The sequence below is a fragment of the Bipolaris oryzae genome (genome assembly GCF_000523455.1).
Source record: "Bipolaris oryzae ATCC 44560 unplaced genomic scaffold scaffold_80, whole genome shotgun sequence".
NCBI classification, from domain to species: domain Eukaryota; kingdom Fungi; phylum Ascomycota; class Dothideomycetes; order Pleosporales; family Pleosporaceae; genus Bipolaris; species Bipolaris oryzae.
In genome coordinates this window covers 72,764-91,162 of record NW_006911356.1, presented here as the reverse complement: position 1 = coordinate 91,162, position 18,399 = coordinate 72,764, and the positions used below count along the sequence as shown (strand labels likewise).

At 52.1% G+C, this 18,399-nt stretch overlaps 8 protein-coding genes across 8 annotated transcripts; 5 read left to right on the top strand and 3 right to left on the bottom strand.

Moving 5' to 3' along the window:
* Positions 1–881: 881 nt before the first annotated feature.
* On the top strand, positions 882–2,961 carry COCMIDRAFT_37474 (uncharacterized protein; the record flags this gene model as incomplete). The annotated part of the gene is made up of 11 exons (XM_007690545.1): positions 882–897; positions 957–1,042; positions 1,140–1,176; positions 1,233–1,332; positions 1,389–1,598; positions 1,681–1,829; positions 1,884–1,921; positions 1,978–2,132; positions 2,189–2,246; positions 2,307–2,795; positions 2,863–2,961. The coding sequence occupies 11 exons, from the start codon at positions 882–884 to the stop codon at positions 2,959–2,961; spliced, it is 1,437 nt and encodes a 478-aa protein (XP_007688735.1).
* Positions 2,962–5,487: 2,526 nt separating this feature from the next.
* On the top strand, positions 5,488–6,134 carry COCMIDRAFT_97378 (uncharacterized protein; the record flags this gene model as incomplete). Its single annotated transcript, XM_007690571.1, has 2 exons — positions 5,488–5,551; positions 5,629–6,134. The coding sequence occupies 2 exons, from the start codon at positions 5,488–5,490 to the stop codon at positions 6,132–6,134; spliced, it is 570 nt and encodes a 189-aa protein (XP_007688761.1).
* Positions 6,135–6,416: 282 nt separating this feature from the next.
* On the bottom strand, positions 6,417–7,181 carry COCMIDRAFT_5989 (uncharacterized protein; the record flags this gene model as incomplete). The annotated part of the gene is made up of 2 exons (XM_007690525.1): positions 6,417–6,933; positions 6,991–7,181. 2 exons carry the CDS (start codon positions 7,179–7,181, stop codon positions 6,417–6,419), a joined length of 708 nt encoding a protein of 235 aa, XP_007688715.1.
* Positions 7,182–7,405: 224 nt separating this feature from the next.
* Positions 7,406–8,687, top strand: COCMIDRAFT_37471 (uncharacterized protein; the record flags this gene model as incomplete). Its single annotated transcript, XM_007690544.1, has 3 exons — positions 7,406–7,502; positions 7,557–7,835; positions 7,885–8,687. 3 exons carry the CDS (start codon positions 7,406–7,408, stop codon positions 8,685–8,687), a joined length of 1,179 nt encoding a protein of 392 aa, XP_007688734.1.
* Positions 8,688–8,875: 188 nt separating this feature from the next.
* COCMIDRAFT_97430 (uncharacterized protein) lies at positions 8,876–9,028 on the bottom strand (the record flags this gene model as incomplete). The annotated part of the gene is made up of 1 exon (XM_007690570.1): positions 8,876–9,028. A coding segment is annotated over one exon (153 nt), but the record flags the coding sequence as incomplete, so codon positions are not given.
* A 296-nt stretch (positions 9,029–9,324) lies between these two features.
* COCMIDRAFT_37469 (uncharacterized protein) lies at positions 9,325–10,465 on the bottom strand (the record flags this gene model as incomplete). The annotated part of the gene is made up of 3 exons (XM_007690543.1): positions 9,325–9,730; positions 10,012–10,227; positions 10,401–10,465. 3 exons carry the CDS (start codon positions 10,463–10,465, stop codon positions 9,325–9,327), a joined length of 687 nt encoding a protein of 228 aa, XP_007688733.1.
* Positions 10,466–11,228: 763 nt separating this feature from the next.
* Positions 11,229–13,009, top strand: COCMIDRAFT_97398 (uncharacterized protein; the record flags this gene model as incomplete). The annotated part of the gene is made up of 2 exons (XM_007690569.1): positions 11,229–11,506; positions 11,557–13,009. The coding sequence occupies 2 exons, from the start codon at positions 11,229–11,231 to the stop codon at positions 13,007–13,009; spliced, it is 1,731 nt and encodes a 576-aa protein (XP_007688759.1).
* A 2,470-nt stretch (positions 13,010–15,479) lies between these two features.
* COCMIDRAFT_5986 (uncharacterized protein) lies at positions 15,480–17,471 on the top strand (the record flags this gene model as incomplete). The annotated part of the gene is made up of 1 exon (XM_007690524.1): positions 15,480–17,471. The coding sequence occupies one exon, from the start codon at positions 15,480–15,482 to the stop codon at positions 17,469–17,471; it is 1,992 nt and encodes a 663-aa protein (XP_007688714.1).
* Positions 17,472–18,399: the final 928 nt, after the last annotated feature.

Sequence of the window (18,399 nt, the reverse complement as noted above, 5' to 3'; positions counted from 1 at the left end):
AGACACAGATTTACCAGCAGGCGTAGCTAGAAGGGACTTTCATACCGCGCATCCTTGGCTGGTGTGTCGATTACATTATAACGGATGTGGTGGCAGCGCTACGGTGACACGGACTGATAGCGAATGCTGATGTCTCGGCAGAGAGTCAAGCCACCAGAATGCCCGCCTCCCTCCACAATAGATCTTCACCCACACGCCGGGGCCATGTTCATGAGGCCACGATAGCAGCGGGTGCTGACTATCGTATCCATAATACTCCACTATATACCTTATGCGCGGATCGGCCCTCCTCTCTCCTAGCGAAACTGCATTCTCCGCTTCCCTCACAGCTACACGTGACTGTGCCCCGATCCTCCCATTGGGCAAGTCGACATCTTATGTAATAGTTTAAACATTTCCAAATACAGAAACCGGAAACCGGAGATGCACACGACCAACCGGCATATCTATGGGTGTACCACATACAACAATCAAGTGCCCAACCCTCGCGCTAGCTGCTTTTTAGCGGTTAGGCCTTCCTGCTTCTTTTAGAATCCACTGTAACAGTCACGCTGTCCAACAGGCACAATACACAAAATACATGTTCATACTCCCATGCCAATCATCGTCGAGGCACCGGGCCGGTCCAAAACGTAAAAATCGTTAGATAATAAAGCCATAACCCAGGATGCGGTCTAGTCCTTACAACACGGTCAATATTCGGGCGCGCTATGATCAAGCCACGCGGAAAATTTTGCGCACGCCTTCCTAGTCCGAGGTAAGGCCCGGCCGCTTGCATCGCTTATCAGATGCAATAAAGGTTGTTGGTACTGTACCTGTACATCTGATAATCATCCACCTTATCAGATCCTCTGCGATCATCTGGTAAGACATAGCCAAACATGGGTGTTCTAGGGTGTAGGTACATTGGGTGTGGAGGTTTCAAATAGGGCTCTTGTGCTGACTAGTTTGCATAGCTTCGAAGTCAAGCAATGGTGATGCTAGCAAAGTCATGGAAAGGAAGCTTATCATAAAGCTTGGTGTGTTTACCACGGCTCCTATGGTTGCATAGTCGTACTAATGTGCGTACGACCAGATATATTCATCATGGTCAGTTGACTTACATATATTGCTCTTTCATGGCTAATTTCCGCCCTTAGGTCTATTGCTGTGCATGCTACTTCTTTAACTATCTTGGTGAGTCTTGGTGTTGTGTCGACTATACGTAGCAACACTGATCTGACACGGGGCAGATCGTCAGGCATTTGCAAATGCATACGTCGCTGGTCTACGCGAAGATCTTAGCCTTAAGAAAAACGAGTACAATATTTTGCTGTCCATGTATACCAGTGGGTACGTATCACTGACGAAAGATGTCTTCTGTTGTCTTAGTTAAATCAAACTTATAGTCTAGTCGTTGGCGCGATTCCACACAGTCTCATCATCCAGAAAATCCGTCCCAGCATATGGCTTCCGCTCACCCTGATTCTCTGGTCCGGTCTTACCATGTGCTCTGCAGCATGCAAAAACTACTCGCAACTGTGTGCAGTCCGTTTTTTCCAGGGATTGATGGAAGCTAGTTTATACAGCGGCACCATGTATGTCATGGGGTCATGGTAGTAAGTACAGAAATTCTCTATGGAGACTTGCAGACTTCCTAGAGTATACCCTTGGATACGTAAGACTTACCATGTTTCTTAGCAAACCATCCGAGATTGCGAAACGCGTGGCCATCTTTACTGCGATTGGACAAGCGGGAAGTATGTTTGCAGGCCTCATGATGACGGCCATGCACAAGACCATGAGCGGTACTGCAGGCTTAAAAGGCTGGCAATGGGTTTTTATAATCGGTAGGCATGTCAATGTCCCTTTAATGCACGAGTTTACTCATCCATATAATATAGATGGCCTCATGGGAATTCCCTTTGGACTATTTGGCTTCGTAAGCCCCCAACTGTCTGAGTGTGCTGGTTCTCAGATGCTGACAAGTCACAACAGTTTACATTTCCCGATCTCCCGGCAACGGCCAACGTATACTATCTTAGTGAGGAGGAAAAGCAGTTTGCGGCATCTCGTCTACCACCCAAGAAAGCCAACACGCACAGCATTAGCCCGAAGAGCCTTCTTAAGCGCGTTCTCGGAAAGCCTCACATGTAAACAAGCATTTTAACTCAACAAGCATACGAAGATTTTACTGACCTCCTCGTAGATACATCTTGACATGGTTCGCCGTAACTTGCGGTATGCTCGAAGCCTTCGCCTTCCAGGTACACTCAATCCCCCAACCCTCCACCCCACAAACTATGTATCTAACACAACCAACCCAGGGCATGTTCCTCCTCTGGCTCAAATACAACGCCAAGCGTTTCTCCCAAACAGCTATCAACACCTACCCCCTCGGCACCCAAGCCGTTGCCATTGTCTCCCAAATCAGCGCTGGCTTCATCATCGACCGCACCGGCCAACGCCTTCCCATGGTTATAATCGGCGCCCTCCTGCAACTCGTCACCGCCGCCTTGCTCCTCGTGCGTAACCTCTCCGACGCAGGCGTCTTCACTGCGTTTTACATCAGCGGTACGAGTTTCGTTGTCAACCCCATCATGTTCAGTTGGGCAAACGAGATTTGCTCAAGGAGCGGTGACGATGCTGCGAGGAGCGTGGTGCTGTACGTTATGAGTATGGGAGGGCAACTTCTGTACACTTGGTGGGGTATTGTGCTGTATCCTGCCACGGATGTTCCGTATTGGAAGAAGGGTAGTATCACGATGATTGTGGTGTGCGGTGTTTTTATAGGAACTGCTTTTGTTGTTAGATGGGTAAGTCTTGTCATGGACTTGAAGTTTGGGAGAGTGGGTTTTTTTTCGAAACTAACGTTATGAATAGCTTGACAGGAACACTGCTGTGGTTACCGATGACGAAACGGTCGCATCTGGTGATGGTACGTCGGCGACAGTGATTGGAGAGGCGCCGAAGTCTGGCTGAGTCGCAGTGCTTTTGTTGGACTCGGGGAATTTTAAGCTATACATGATGTATACAGAAGCTGCACGTGCCTCATGATAATATACGTTACGATATAGATTTACGCTGATAGTTCATATCTGTTTTGCTTACAGTTTACCATGTTGTTGTTTCTTAGAAAAAAATAGCAGCTGTGTTGTCATGTCACGTTTTGTTCTTTTACACTTTGTGATTCCCTCGTGGACCTACCACTTGACGGATACACAAGCGAAGGGGGGTGATTGTGCTCCTCAAACACGATATATGTACTTCTTTGAGATTGGTGTCGAGTTCTATGAGCTCAGCGCTCAGATCGGACAAACTATGTCCAATATTCTTATATGAAATGTACTCGCCCGTTGTCGACGCGGTATCTCATTCAACAAGACCGGTTCTATCTGACTCGATGTATATTGTTTTGCGGCTTGGTCTATTAGAAAATCACATTTCGGTAACTTTCAACTTCTTATGTGTTCAGCAGATGCATGGTTCTTTTGTATCTTTGGAAGCCGTAGTAGCGTAGGTATTCTTCTAAACATGTTGGCTAGAAAGTATGGGAACGATGTCTCTCCTGTTCTTTAATATTCGTGCTCTCCGCGATATATTTGTATTTCAGGAGGTCGGTCCATTGTGCTCGCAGTGAGATTTATGTATGAGACTGGGGCTACTACATATATTTATCTATAACCATTTTTGCTTTGGTGTTCGCCAACTTTAGGAAGTTGAGACATCAGCCTTCCCTAATCACTAAGCTAAGCATTCTAGAACGCAGTGCAATGACGATGTGCAAAGAAGACTCCCATGCGTCGATGTTGATGACTCTCAACTGCCGCCAAGTTCCAACCGAGCCATGCTACTACGCGTGTCAGCAGCGGGACAATGCAGAGTCAAGCCAGAACTCTATTTGCCCGAAATCTTATTTCACAAAGACAGAAGCTTATCGCCGCTGTCTAGTGAATGTGGACGCTAGCGGTCGTTATACGGGTAGCGTGTGCACAATGACCAAGAGTCATGGTAAGGCTGGATACGACAACCGGACTACTCATGCAGGTACCGGGCGAACGAACAAACTTGGGGGCGGAATCCGATCACATTATACAACCGTTTCCAACGCCGCCTCCGCCTCCGCTATCACTTGTGTGAAACAGTGCCTGATACACCTGCGCCGCTCGTGGGATTCCAACCAAACAGGTTTACCTACCCAACAAAGTAGTGCCATGTCTCTGTTCAAGGCGACAAGAAAAAAAATGAGGCCAGAGCACGTCAAGGCAACGCCAAAAACGGCCCAGCACGCACGTGCCAAGTCTTCGTTCCCAGCGCGCGCGCCCCCAGCCAAGCCCTGTCAGGGGTAAAAGACGCAAGACTCACAAAAAATGTGGAGAAAGGGAAAGAAAGAAAGCAAAGGCCCCAATCGGTAAAGTGGGCTCCCCCCCATCCGGCTTTGGTTTTTCTTCCCCAACCGTAAATCCAGGAACACAAAGGTTATCAACAAAAATCTGCGCGTGTGTGTGTTGCTTTTATGCTGAATTACCAGAACCAAGCGCCTATTAGCCAAAGCCATCTATGCAAATCCTTACTTACACAAAGCCCTTCTCCCTCCCCCCCCCCAAAAAAGAAGAACAAGAATAACTAAACCCACCCAATAGCGTGCCCAAAAGCCCTTCTCGTATACTTACCTAACTCGACCCAACCCTGCCACCCCTTCCCTTCCAAGCGCGCCCATCTTCAGCTTTACAACCTTGCCAGAAACCCCGGAGAACCAACCATTCGTGATTCCAGGCAGAGAGGCGGGAGAGAGACAGCCCCAGCCCAGGCCACCCCCGAAACGCGCAAAACCCCGTATACTTTGTTGCCCCAAGGGCCCGGCTTTGCAACGGAGATTGACCGAAAGACGCAATGTGTGCACGCTGAGTGGCTTGCCCGCTATTCGCAAAGCGCGCGCGCGCACGCACGCCCCCGCTAGCGACGACAAAGGCCTTTTACTCGTTCTTTTCTTTGGCTGCTGACGATGGCTGTGGCTTTTTTTTTATCTTTAGGGCGGATGCGCAGGTGGTGGTAAGACATCGTATAGGTCACGCACACTCTTTTTCTTCTTCTCTCGCTTTGCTTTAGGGGGGTTAGGGTTGCGATTGTGGGGGAGGCTTTTATTGGGTAGTAGCATACAATTACTTAAACAGGGCATATGGGATGGGTTCGGTTGTTTTGTTTCATTATTCTGTTGCGCCTCCCCCCCCTCCTCTCTGCTTTTTTGATCATATGATATATTTTGTTCAACGCATTATTTATTAACTGCTTCAGGTATATGCGTTAACGTGAGTCCTTGGGCATATAAACAGACTTTTGTCCCTTTAATTACTATCGTTGTTGCAAGCGAACCTTTAGGGGAGGTGTATTTCCTTGGCTATCACATCTAATACCCCCTGGATTCCCATCACTTGGTTGGAAACACAACTGTTACTAGTTGTCCTTGAAGAACCTGTTTCAACTCTCTCTTTCCGAAAAAAAAAGACAATGGTTAGGGTTATCCTTGCGGTAGCGGGCTTCGTTGCCGTCGCGCTTGCCCAGCAGTCGACATGTAAGTTTGTTCATGCACTGCATGAGAAGTAGTTGCCTGAGGCAGGAACATGTTTGCTGATACAACCTCTCTCTCAGATACTGGCCCACTTTTCGACGAAGATACTGCGCCTTACTTTGGTAGTTCTGGTCTTGTGTTCCCTACGAGTGCTGATGGTACACCTGCGTTTCCGAGCGCACCAACTATCACTCCGTCAGCCAGCTCTTCGACAATCCCCACTCCCATTTCCGGCTCCATATCCAGCACCATTTCTAGCGCCGTTTCCAGCTCCATGCTCAGCTCTATTCCCAGCCCTATACTCAGCTCTACACTTTCGATGGCTGTCCCGCATAATTCCACTATTTCGTCTTCCGCAACCACTTTGAGCGCCTCAACCATTTCAAGCCCAGCAACCACTTTGAGCTCTTCATCTCGTTCGTCTACATCTGACAGCGTGTCACGTACTTCGAGCTCTACGACTGAAGATGCCACTACAAGTAGGCTGACTCCTTCTTCGACTTCGATAGGTGCGGCCGCTACCAACTTTCCGGAGGCTCTTGGGATCATGGTTGGAGGTCTCGTGGCTGGTCTGGCCATGCTTTAGGTGCTTATGTAGCGGTCCGCGATTTTGATCTGCATGTCAGCAATAATTTTAAAATGAGTATATGTTATTAATGCTTCAGTATCCATAGAATCAAGACACTGCACAAGAAGAAAGAATTCATCCATGGATCGTTTCGACGTAACAAAAAGGGTATAATTGTGATGTACTCGTGGAAGACGGCTTGAACCCTTTTTATGGAAGTCATCGATGCGCATACTTTTTGACCCAGAAAACCCAACGCCTTTAAACGCCGCCTCAATGCAATTGTATTCAATCTTAAGCCTATTCCTCCATGGCCCCAACCTCTGTTACCGACTCTGTCGCCTTCGAGTAGTAGGCCTTGAGGTCAATCTTGAAGTCGGCCATGGCCACGCCGAACAACTTGAGCAGGGCTGTCTGGTGACTGTTCATAGGCTTTCCCTCTTCGGCAATCGTGTATGGAGCATCCAGAATGACCTTGCCCTTGTCGAGCCTTGTTGGCATACCCCATTTCCTGATGGTGGTTTCCATGCTGTGCGGTAGCGGTACGTCGTCTTCCTCGGGCACCTCTCCACCTCTTGAGTACACGACTCCAGCAGGTACAGTAAAGGTCTGTGTAGCGACTACACCGGCACGCGCAAAGTCGGTTTGGGAGTAGTTGGCAAAGTATTCGATGATCTCACTGGGCTCACGGTTTGTGAAAAGGAGGCCTACGTTGCCGTTGAGGTGTTCAGTGAGCTGCGAAAGGTTGGTGAGGTGCTCCTCTGCTGGTGTCTGGCCGAGCGCCTTGGCCATGACTTTGGTCTTGCCGAAGAAGAATCTGCGCAAACGTCAGTGATCAGCGGAATGCGGTCAACAAGGGTCAAAAGTGCCATACCTGCTGTCTGCAAATTCAGCGCGCACTTCCTTGAGGTACGAATTGCGCATGTTCTCCACTGCGAACACAAAGATGTGCTCGAAGTTGTCCGCCGCTTCCTGGACATTGGCAAAGAGCTTCAAGGAGAGCTCCTTGCCCTTCTTGTCGGTCTTGGTAAGATGTACGACCTTCGCGCGCTTGGACTTGGGCATTTTGGCGGTGTTTTTCGGGGTTGTTGCGGGTTGTATGTGGTGCTTGAGAAAAAGTTCGAGGACCCAGGTTGCGACGTCCAAAAAAATGAGCGGGGAATTTTGGCGAACCACCGATTGGTCCGGCCGCGGCTCACCTCCGTTGTGCAACTTTGACATCGCTTCGGATCTGCAAACCTCCAGACTCAACCCATAGCCACTCGCGATGGTTTGCCGATGACATAGACATGTTGGATTTCATGGAGAGCGTGCAGCATGCTTTCTACGAAGCATCGCACTGGAACGTGGACAGTTCATATGGCGCACTGAACGCGTCTGCACGAGGTACGTCACACCTAATGTCGCTTTGCCATGCCGCATGCTGATGGCACATTGTAGCATTGCTCGACTTCGACATACCCAGAGGGCTGCGCATGCAGATATCCTCTCTCGCCGCCCCAAACTTTGCCACATCATACACTTTGGGCAGTGTGGGTGTCGTCGATGGATCAGTCTCCTACCTTTATTCGTCGCTGCCGCTGCGCAAGGAGTTCAAGACATCGCACATTGATCTGCACAGTGTCGTACGAGGTTATAAGCACACCAAGGAGCTGAGACGGCCGGACGAGCAGTGGTGGTGGGAAGTGTGGCATGCTGGCCAACGGATAGACCGGAGAAGTAAGCATTTGGACTTTATCCAACCCGCACCACGACTAAGTATGAATAGATACCCTGTTGTACGGGCGCATATTCCTCCCCCAGTCCCGGCTCGAAGCACTCTATCTGCGACGTCTTACCCCGACCCGCCAGCTTAGGATTGCTGCTGTGAGCGACTCCAACCTTAACAATGGCGGTACAATCCTTACCCTTCTGCAAAACGACTTTGGCAAATATAGCACAGAGTACATGTACAGCACAGACTCTGCTCTGATGGGCGTTCGCGGCTTATACAACTTCGGCTCCGACCCCAGAGTTTCGCCGACGGAACCTGTGACCGGGGCGCCCACGGAGCCTGCTTATGGCCGATTCAGTGCAGGCGCAGAGCTGTACTATGGTATTCTCAATAAGAGCGGCGGCATAAGTACAGGATTGCGATTCGCCACTCTTCCCAACCATTCGGGATTTCCGTACACTATGACGCTGACGCTAAACCCATTGATGGGAAATATTTCTTCCACCTACGCTGTCAAGGCCGGCCCGAACCTCGCTCTCTGCTCGCGATTCGACTTCAATTTCTACTCTTACGAAAGCGAGCTGCAGCTTGGTTGCGAACTATGGCGCCTACGTAATACGACTGATATCGACTGGGCTGTGAGGAAGCTACGCACAGACTGGAAACGCCCAGCGGACTCACCCACGGACGAGATTTCTGGGGTATTAAAGGCCAAGGTTGATCAGGATTGGCGTGTAGGGGTGCTATGGGAGGGGAAGATTAAAGAACTGCTCTTTACCCTTGGCGCAAGCCTGGACCTCAAGAGAAGAGAACAGATATTCCGATCGATTGGTGTGGAGCTGCAGTATGCCTCATGAGGGATGACACTCCCAGTCATTCACTTTTTCGCTTACTGGAGACGAACCGGCAAGCTCGTTAGACAGCGGAGCCCAGCCCTCAAGGCACGCTGAAATTAGACGGCTCACAAGTATACTTTGATGACTATTCTAGAAGCGCTCAGTTGAAGATGAAACTTGCCTAAATAGGCTTCTAGAAGCCTGTTACGTCAGGGCCGGTCGTACCCAGACGGCGACATGCGAGCGTGCGCCATGTCCATGCGATATCGACTCATTGTCTTGCGAACGCGGCAGGCGCATCCCGGACTAGGACTCGAGTAAGTCATCACGCCTGCACTATGCCGTGTCCTGCTCCATGGGGGGGCATAGCGTTGAAACGAATCTATGGTCTATTCGCTTGTGGTGGTGGTGGCAGCGTCCTGGGGCTGTTTTGGCTTGTTTTTCATGCGCTCATACGGGTTTGCAACATTCTGTAACACATGGCAGGCTGCAAGGCGGAGTGATGAACAAGACTCGAGAGTGCCGATGCCCACAAGCCGGGTGGAGTTGAGGCTTCGGAACGTGAGCGCTTATGTCGATCGTGTCCCAAGCGCAGACGGAACGGAATCTCTTGCAGGTCAAGAGTCAGTTTCCAGGTTGGTGGTTGTCTTCGCTTGCTTCACTCGTTTGATGCAATGCCATACGCACACCGCCACGCCGGGCGCAAGGCTATGGATCCAGGGCGCAGGGAAGCAGTAGGTACCATAGATTGACAGCTGTAGGGCGACGAGATGATGGATGAGCCTACTACGTCGGCGCGTCGGATATCAGCCAAAATATATGACTTTGTCAGATCTGAATCACGTCGGTTCCATAGGGCTTGGGCCGGGTGTGTCAGGATGCAGGCGCTCAGACGACACTGCCGCCCGCCGTCGTCGGGATCCTCTCGTCCTTTGGGGACGCAGGCGAGTGATCTGCGACGAGGGCTCCCGAGTCGGTGTCGACGAAGCCAGAAGGGGAGTTTGTGACCGACGATTTGAGAAGAGCGAGGTGGTGGGCGCATGCCACGAGGCCAGCAGGGCAGTCTGGGCAGGCTCTGGGAGAGGGCCTTGGATGCTTGCAACGACGGCGGAGGCCAAAACTAATTTAGGCCCCCGTGCGCTCTGTCGTGCGTCCCGCGGCCGCCGCGCGGTGAGCGATGCCAGACCGAGCAGTCGACCGAGGGGCAGTCGAGGACAGCCAGCGCCAGCGCCAGCGACCGTGACCGCAGTCGTCTAGCGCGGCGATGTGGCAGGTGGAGCCTGTCTGGCTGTAAGTAAGTAAGTACTTGGACGGTAGGCGTGGGCTGTTTGGGGACGACATGTACATGACGCGCGCCCCCGAGCAGCGTCGTGCCAGCTTGATGCGGCCCTCTGCCCGTTGAGACAACTCTGGCGATGGCTCGAGTGGCTCGGCGAGGGTCGTGGCAAGGACTGCCCTATCGCAGGCCCGCCGTCTCCTGAGCCGTGGAAGGTCGGGTGTCGTGGCCCCCGGTCGCTGCGCTGAGTGGCTGTGAGTGGCTCCGATCGCTGTGCCTGTGTGCCTGTGCCTGTGCCTGTGCCTGTGCCTGTGCCTGTGTGCCTGGCTTGGTTGGCGGCGGCGGCGGCGAGGCCTCGGCTGCTAGTGAGTGGGCAGCGGAGGTGCAGCGTGCAGCGTGCATCGAGAGGCTGGCAAGTATGTATGCGCACTTGTGTCGGCCGTTGCGGATAGCTGCACGCCCAGTTGCGGGCGGCGGGCTGGCGGGCAGGTTGGTGCTTTGGGTTCAGGGCTTGGGCGGACATGGTTTGCGTCTGCGTGCCAGGGCCACACAGACAGAAGCATTCTGGTGCGTCACCACTGGTGTCGCGCCTGGCGTCAAGTCGTGGTGCCGTTGGGCTAAAACAGTCTGTGGGCGGCATCCTAGACCTTGTAGCGCCCTGCCCAGACCACGCTAGCCGGCGCGCACCTTCCCCCCGGCCTCATGCCCCTTCCCTTAATCTCCCCTTTCCCACCACCCACGGTCGCTCATTTACACCAAAGGCCCAGCTCCTACATCCGGATTCCCCATCGTCACCTCGTTGTCGGTGTGGTTGCTACTACGTTCCCTTTTCTCGTCGACTTCTGCGAAGTGCCGCCACTCCTTTCGGCCTTTGCCCACGTTCCTTTCTACACACTCCTCCTTTGGCCTTTGCCTGTCCGCTCTTTCGCTCTCGCGCCCAATTCATCTCCCTGTCGACACAGAATCGCTTTTGGACGATTGTCTGCCATCTGCTCCCCGGCCAGCAGCTCCATTCATCACACGTACATACATACACACACGCGCCTGGACCGTGTCGAGAGTCTCAACTACCCACAGCAGCCTGCTCCTGTGCTCCTTGGACTCGCAACCTTCTCGTCTCAACTATCTTCGCCCCCCAACGCTGTTTGGACCATCACTTCATCACGACACTTTACGAACATTGATAGACAGGAGGTGTCAGCTCGATTGCTCCCTCTAGATCTTCCTCCACTTCATCCCAACACCCACACCCACAACTCAAGCCTTGCCCCTGCCCTTCCGCAGACATGCAGTCACACGACGACGCCATGGTGTCCCCCACACCCTCGCCCCCAGCACAGTCTTCAACCCCGACTCAGGGGTCTGCCCCCCGCCGACCACCCCGCAAGAGCACCCTCACCCAGCAGCAAAGAAACCAAAAGCGCCAGCGGGCTACCCAAGACCAACTCGTCACTCTTGAAGTCGAATTCAACAAGAACCCCACTCCCACAGCCGCTACTCGCGAAAGGATAGCCACAGAAATCAACATGACTGAGCGCTCAGTACAGATCTGGTTCCAGAACAGGTAGGCGTAAAACGCTTCTTGCGAGGGGCGCAACACTAACTTTAATATAGACGTGCCAAGATCAAGAACATTGCAAAGAAGAGCATTGAGAATGGTGACGATTGCAACGACATTCCAGAGTCCATGCGACGATATCTCGCTCTTCAAGCCATGGAGTCTGGCAAGTCAATTGGAACCAACTTTCTTGGCCGAACTGGCGGCATGCCATATGGTGGCGGCATGCTCCTCAACACCGACGCCAACAACTCCAAGGTTGTCATCCACCACTTTGCTTGCCGTTCGTTGAGCATTGGAAGCTGGAGGAGAGTCGGCCAAAGTGCCATGGACCTGGTTGTTTTCTACTCACCAGAGAAGTGCTGCATCACCTACTACATCAACAACGACTCGGCCGGCTACAAGATTGAATACCCATTCTCGTACATCAAGAACATTCAACTCGAGAACGGCGACATGACCGCCAACGCTGAAGGCGCGTCACAACGCCCAGGAGGCTTGATTGTCGAGCTCAACCGTCCTCCCAACTTCTTCATGGACTCATCTGGTTCCGGTGGCTTCTTCCAATGCGGCGACTTTACCGAGGACCAGCAGGCATCAAACATTATGGTGCATCACCTCGGCGGCCACCCAAAGGTTTTGAGTGGACAGTTGGCGAAACTCATCTCACTGGAATCGTTTCAGAATCGACACAACATGTATGACGCCAATAATTTTGCCGTCTCGGCACCAGTGTCGCCAATCAACCACCGCCCTGCTTCCCAACCAAACCACCTTGTGCACCCGCACATGGGTGTGTTTCAAGAGTCGCATCTTGCGCCTCCGCCTTTCCAGCCGCGTGGTCACAAGCGCCAACGCAGTCGCTCAGTGCCTGTTGCCATGGACTTTTCCATGCTTCGCAACCCTATGCCGTCATTCATGATCCAGCAAGAGCCATCGCCTTACATGCCTAGCCCTGAGATATTTGCACCACAACCACAGAGTGCTGGCCCTATCGGTCCTCACCTGAGCATCGACACATCTGCTGGTTACGGCATGGACTTCAGACAATACCCCATGTCGGCCACAACAGCCAACTCACCGTCAGAATATGGCACGCCTGCCTTCTACTCGTCAGGCCCGCCAAACGACAGTGCCCCTGCATCTAACTACGGATCGTACAACATCCCTCCATATGTACACACCCCAATGGGACCACCTCCTCACTCTGCATCGGGTCACTCGCCAATGCCAGCCATGAGCCATCCTGACCCGATCATTGCCAACCAATCACCCCCACTTGGTTCCTACGGCCGTGAGAACCACGGCGATGTGTACCCCATGTCGCACGACAATGGCATGTCAGACGAGGCGCTGCAAATGACGGACATGTACGCCAAACAAAGCCTCAACATGCCCTTCCGGTCACCGCTGCTTGACGAAAACCACGAGGACCTGGACATGCAAAATTTGGTGTCTTTCGGCACCATTGACCCATCAAGCCTGTCACCCGAGCATCATCAGATGTAAGGGAAGCAGCCCTGTAGTCAAGGCGCGTTTGTCAATTTAATTTTTGCTTGCTCATATACCCGGTCGTCGTTGTTTTCGATGAGCAAAGCTTCCTGTGCCATGTGGGAGTCCTGGACTTGAAACAGTCCCTATGTCCCATTGGTGTGCCTGAGCTTACCTTGTTGTCGCGCCTGTAGTTAATGTGTCGCATCTTCCGCATATGGTGTTGTTGCTGTTGCTTGCCAGAGGCATGCGTTGCACTCTTCACTAGTCATCTTATTGTAATGCAAATTGGACGACCACCACACAGGGATTGGTTATTGATACGGCGTTGCAAAGGTCTTCTTGGATGGCTAGGGACCTGTACACAGAGGGGCGGTTTGGTGAATATGCTGGTGTTTGAATAGACGTCAGCAACATCAAGCAGGGTCGTCTTTGTTGTTCTCTTTTCTCTTTCCGTCTTCTTTAAGCATCGTTCTCTTTGGTGTTGCGAGCTAGCCTTCTTCTTTATTTCTCTTTTTTCTTTTGTTGTTTATCTCCAAGAGGGTTGGCGTTTCCTGCCAGGTGGAGGAACAAGCTATTCTTTTTTTTAACTTCTTGAGAAGCAGTGTTGTCGTAGGTGGTTCATGTGAAGGAAGGAAAAAAGCCGCTGCGCGGGCTTTGGCGGTTGCTCTAGATGGGGTCTCGGACGCTGTAGTGCTTTTTCTTAGCTGCAGCAGAATCAGTGATAAATATCATATCATCATTTCAAGTCAACATGTGTGTGTGTCGTCGATATGTGTGGGCGTGAGTGGGGGAGTGAGTGTATGCAGATGATGGGAGAGAAAGAAAGGGAGGGAAACTGTTTGTGGGAGAGGGAGGCATTGCGGGGGAGGAGGGATGCAGAGTTATAGAGGAGTGAAATTAAGATGGACAATTGTCTCGGTGCCCAGGGCTATTGAGATTTGAGTTCATCGTAATCTCGCGAAAGGATGGTCGCACTATGACCTAGTACAGACTCCCATTTGACAGCGCAAAATGAAGGCGCAACGGGTCAACCCGTTGAACGTCACCCGAGCAAACGTTGTCAGATTACGAACATCTGACGGCCAATCAGTTGGACTCGAGTCACAAACCACACGGCCAGGCGCAAAATGGCTTTTGTGTAGCGCAAGACGAGCCCGAATGTGCGAACTGCGGGCGGGACATGAACCAAAATATTGGAGCAACAATTGTCGGTACCGAACCTGGCGAATGTACCTGCAGATGGCAAGGGAAGCCTATAGGATCGCCGTCTTTGCCCAATGGAAAGTGGTGTGACCTATATCCTGGCTTATTGTGCCAAGCATGCCTGGCTCATGACACTCAGATAATCAATCAAGGGCTCTGTCGACGGAGATGATTCAGTCGTGGTGTCGAGCATATCCATGTTGCGAAGAAACACGAATTAGGCCGCAGGGACAATGATGGTGTGAATGACGATGACGTGCAAGGGAAAGAGTGGACATCGCAAGGGCGCGGCACATCGACGGCGCCCTGGCCGTTGGGTGCAGGGCTGGACCAGGCTGTTGTACATTACCAGAGAGGGATATTTTTTTATTACTTCTTTGCCGTCGTGGTCGTCCCCTTTGGGCTCGCACGAGGAGCGGACCTGGGACGGACCTACGGACAAGGTGCTGTGGCGAGGCGGCAGCGATCACCATCCGATTCCCCTGACCTGAGGCTGACTGGAGGGCCCGCCTAGGGGCTCTGCTCATTTCGTCGGACCAACCACAAGCTCCCGTGCCCCTTGCTAACGGCACTGATAAGTGAGCTTGCAGCTGTTGTTGTCTCTGCCCGCGTGCATGGTGACTTTCTTCTCCTACACCCTACATTTTGTCGTTCATTACACCCTCGCCGCTGAATCCGGGGCCCTCGAGTGTCTTGCCTGTTTGCTTGTGCGCGCATTCTGCAGGGAAAGCTGCCTGTGCCTGTGCCTGCACCAACCAACACACTGCTCCTCCTCCTGCTCCTCCACTACCACGCTCGCCGCTTACCACCCCTCAAAGAGCGTTGCAAAACAAGCACTCACGGTAACGCCCGTCTGACGTATACCATTCCGCCTGCTGTGCGGTTCGCATAACGTAGGTGCACATCTCTCCTCAAGCCTCAAGCAAGCCACTTTGGTCGACGCTATCCGGCACTGCCGCCCTTCCCACCCGCCAATGTATGACCGCATCAGTCCCTCTCTCCCCCATGAAACACAACCCTCACCCTTCTCATCTTGTTTCTTTTTTTTTGCTGGTAGTTGCACCTGATTGCTCCTGCTCACTCATTCCCCGCACGCAAACGCCATTTTTTTGCTCAGGAGTCGCCTACTAATTGTAGCTCGCCTAGTCTCGCCCACCCTTCACCGCCAACATCCTCGTTGCGACTCCGCAGCCTGGGACCAGACCCGAGCACCTGGACAACGCATCCAGTCTTTTTGTAGCTTCAACCAGCCCAACAGCGTGTTATTCGAGCCATTGCTGCCATGCCTGCGCGAAGCATTAATCCGTTTGCGTCGACTACCCCTACTCCTCCCCTCGATCCTCACAACGAGAAGCGTGAGCCTGCACGCCGATCCTCCTTTGCAAAGGGCAGCAAGTTCACATCCCTCTTCGGCGGCAACTCTCCCAAGTCGCGCTCTGAAGCTGCTGTCCTCCGCGAAGCTTTCATCGCCCAGCAGCAGGCTCTCCTCAACTCGCCCTCGCCCTCGCAGATTTCCCTCCCCACCATCAACCTCACCACTGCTACTGGCGAGAAGATGCCCACGGAAGCCAAAACCCTCTTCCAGCCGCCTTCGCCGGAAGAGCAGCGTCGCATTGCGCGAGCCCACGCTCAATTTGGTCCCCTCGGCTCACAGAAGCACCGCTACCACAGCAAATTTGAGGGCGAGTTCGGCGACCCCATCGAAGATGAACCACCATATTATTTCCTTCTCACTACATACATCAGCTACTTAATCCTAATAGTATTTGGACACGTCCGTGACTTCTTCGGCAAACGCTTCAGGAAGCAACACTACAGCCACCTGCAGGAGAAGGACGGATATGCGCCCCTCAACAGCGACTTCGACAACTTCTACACCAGACGGTTGAAGATGCGCATCAACGACTGCTTTTCACGACCAACTACCGGTGTCCCAGGACGATTCATCACTGTGCTCGACCGCAAGTCTGACGACGGAAACAACACCTTCAAGATGCTCGGAACCACGACCGAGACATTGAACATGAGCTCATACAACTACCTGGGTTTCGCTCAATCAGAAGGTCCCTGTGCAGATGCAGCCGAGGCTGCCATCAGGAAGTACGGAATCTCAATGGCTAGCCCTCGGTCCGACAGTGGTACTTCTGAGCTTACCGTCGAGGTTGAGGATCTTATTGCCAAGTTTGTCGGCAAGCCCGCTTCAATGGTCTTTTCCATGGGTTTCGTTACGAACGCTACTACATTCCCCACCATTGTCGGAAAGGGCTGCCTCATGATCTCGGACGAGCTCAACCACTCTTCCATCCGTTTCGGAGCGCGTCTCTCAGGAGCCATGGTCACCATGTTTAAGCACAATGACATGCGCGATCTTGAGCGCAAGCTTCGTGAAGCCATCTCACAAGGTCAGCCCCGCACACACCGCCCGTGGAAGAAGATTCTGGTTGCCGTTGAAGGTCTCTACTCCATGGAGGGTACCATGTGCAATCTTCCCGGCATCATCAGCTTGAAGCACAAGTACAAGTTCAATCTCTTTGTTGACGAGGCTCACTCTGTTGGTGGTGTTGGCCCTCGTGGACGTGGTGTATGCGATTATTTCGACATTGATCCCTCCGAAGTTGATATCCTCATGGGCACGCTCACAAAGTCTTTTGGCGCCAACGGTGGTTACATTGCCGCTGAGAAGTCTATTGTTGACAAACTCCGAATCAGCAACGCAGCCATGCTTTTTGCCGAATCACCCTCGCCGCCAGTCCTCGTCCAGATTGCCTCTGCTCTCCGTATCATTGACGGCTCAATTGTACCAGGACAAGGTGAAGAGCGTCTGCAGCGCTTGTGCTTCAACTCCCGTTATCTGCGCTTGGGCCTCAAGCGCCTCGGCTTCATTGTCTACGGCCACGACGACTCACCCATCATCCCCGTCATGCTTTACAACCCCGCCAAGATGCCTGCATTCTCCCACGAGATGCTCAAGCGCAAGATTTCCGTCGTAGTAGTCGGCTACCCCGCCACACCTCTTGTGTCATCACGAGCCCGCTTTTGCGTTAGCGCTGCGCATACCAAGGATGACCTTGACCGCATGCTTACGGCTTGCGATCAAGTCGGCGACCTTTTGCAGTTGAAGTTCAGCTCAGGTGTTGCCGGCGGTGCCTACCCTGAGGAGCTTGCTGAGAAGAGCTCAACAGACGGCAAGGAGAAGATTCCCAAGCCACCAAGGTGGAGGCTGGAGGACGTGCTCGAGAGGACAGTGCATGACGTTCAATCAACACTACGATAGACTGCGCGCTAAGCAATAACTTGGTACGAGGTTACGGCTGAATTGCGCAATCTTTGTGGGGGGGGGCAAAACGTATGCGTGTATAGTGGGAGGCCCTGCGCCCTGCTGCCTCGTCAGCATCACACGCAACACAAGTATCGACCCACCTACGCTTCTACGCCTCAGACTAAACCCTCACAAATAACCTTGACGATTGCAATTATCTCAATGGTCAGCATCAATCACCCACGGCTTTATTCCTCCGTCCTATTTTCCGCGAACCCTCTAACGTATCGTTTGCTGGACACCATCTTGGGCATTGTAACCTCGATATCCATCCTCCTCCTCCTCCCTTTTACCCTCTTCTTTCCCCCCCGCGTACTTGGTCCTTTTACACCTTGACGTGTGCGTGTATGATAGATACTTAAGATTCAAATACCCTCGCTTGTGACCAATGGTTGTTTTTTCTTCCCTTCTTCTTCATTCGCAACATCTAACGGCCTCTTTTTTTCTTCACATTACACACATAAACATTAATTTTGGGATTTTTTGCCCAACAGGGCAAATATCTTGATTTTTTGTTTGTTATCATAAAAATCTTCGTAATCATTTACGTTTTTTCTTCCTTTAATGAGTATAGCTAGAGAGATAAAGGAAAGTAGTTAAAGATAAAGATCAAAGAGAAGGAATGAGGGTGGAGCTGTGGTCCCTACCCCCGTTTCTTGATGCTTAATTGGATAATGAGTTGAAGATTTATGGGCTTAACTTTCTTTGGAGGCTGTCATGTGATGTGATGTGATGTGAGGCCCTTTCTTGTTCCACCTTTCTCCTTTTGTCTAGCTTTTACAGTTGCAAGGCCGGCTGTATGTGCGTTATGCAAATGAATGGGTGTTGACGGGTAAGAACTGTTTGGCTGGTATGTAGTAACGGTGATGTGTAGGTATAAGTG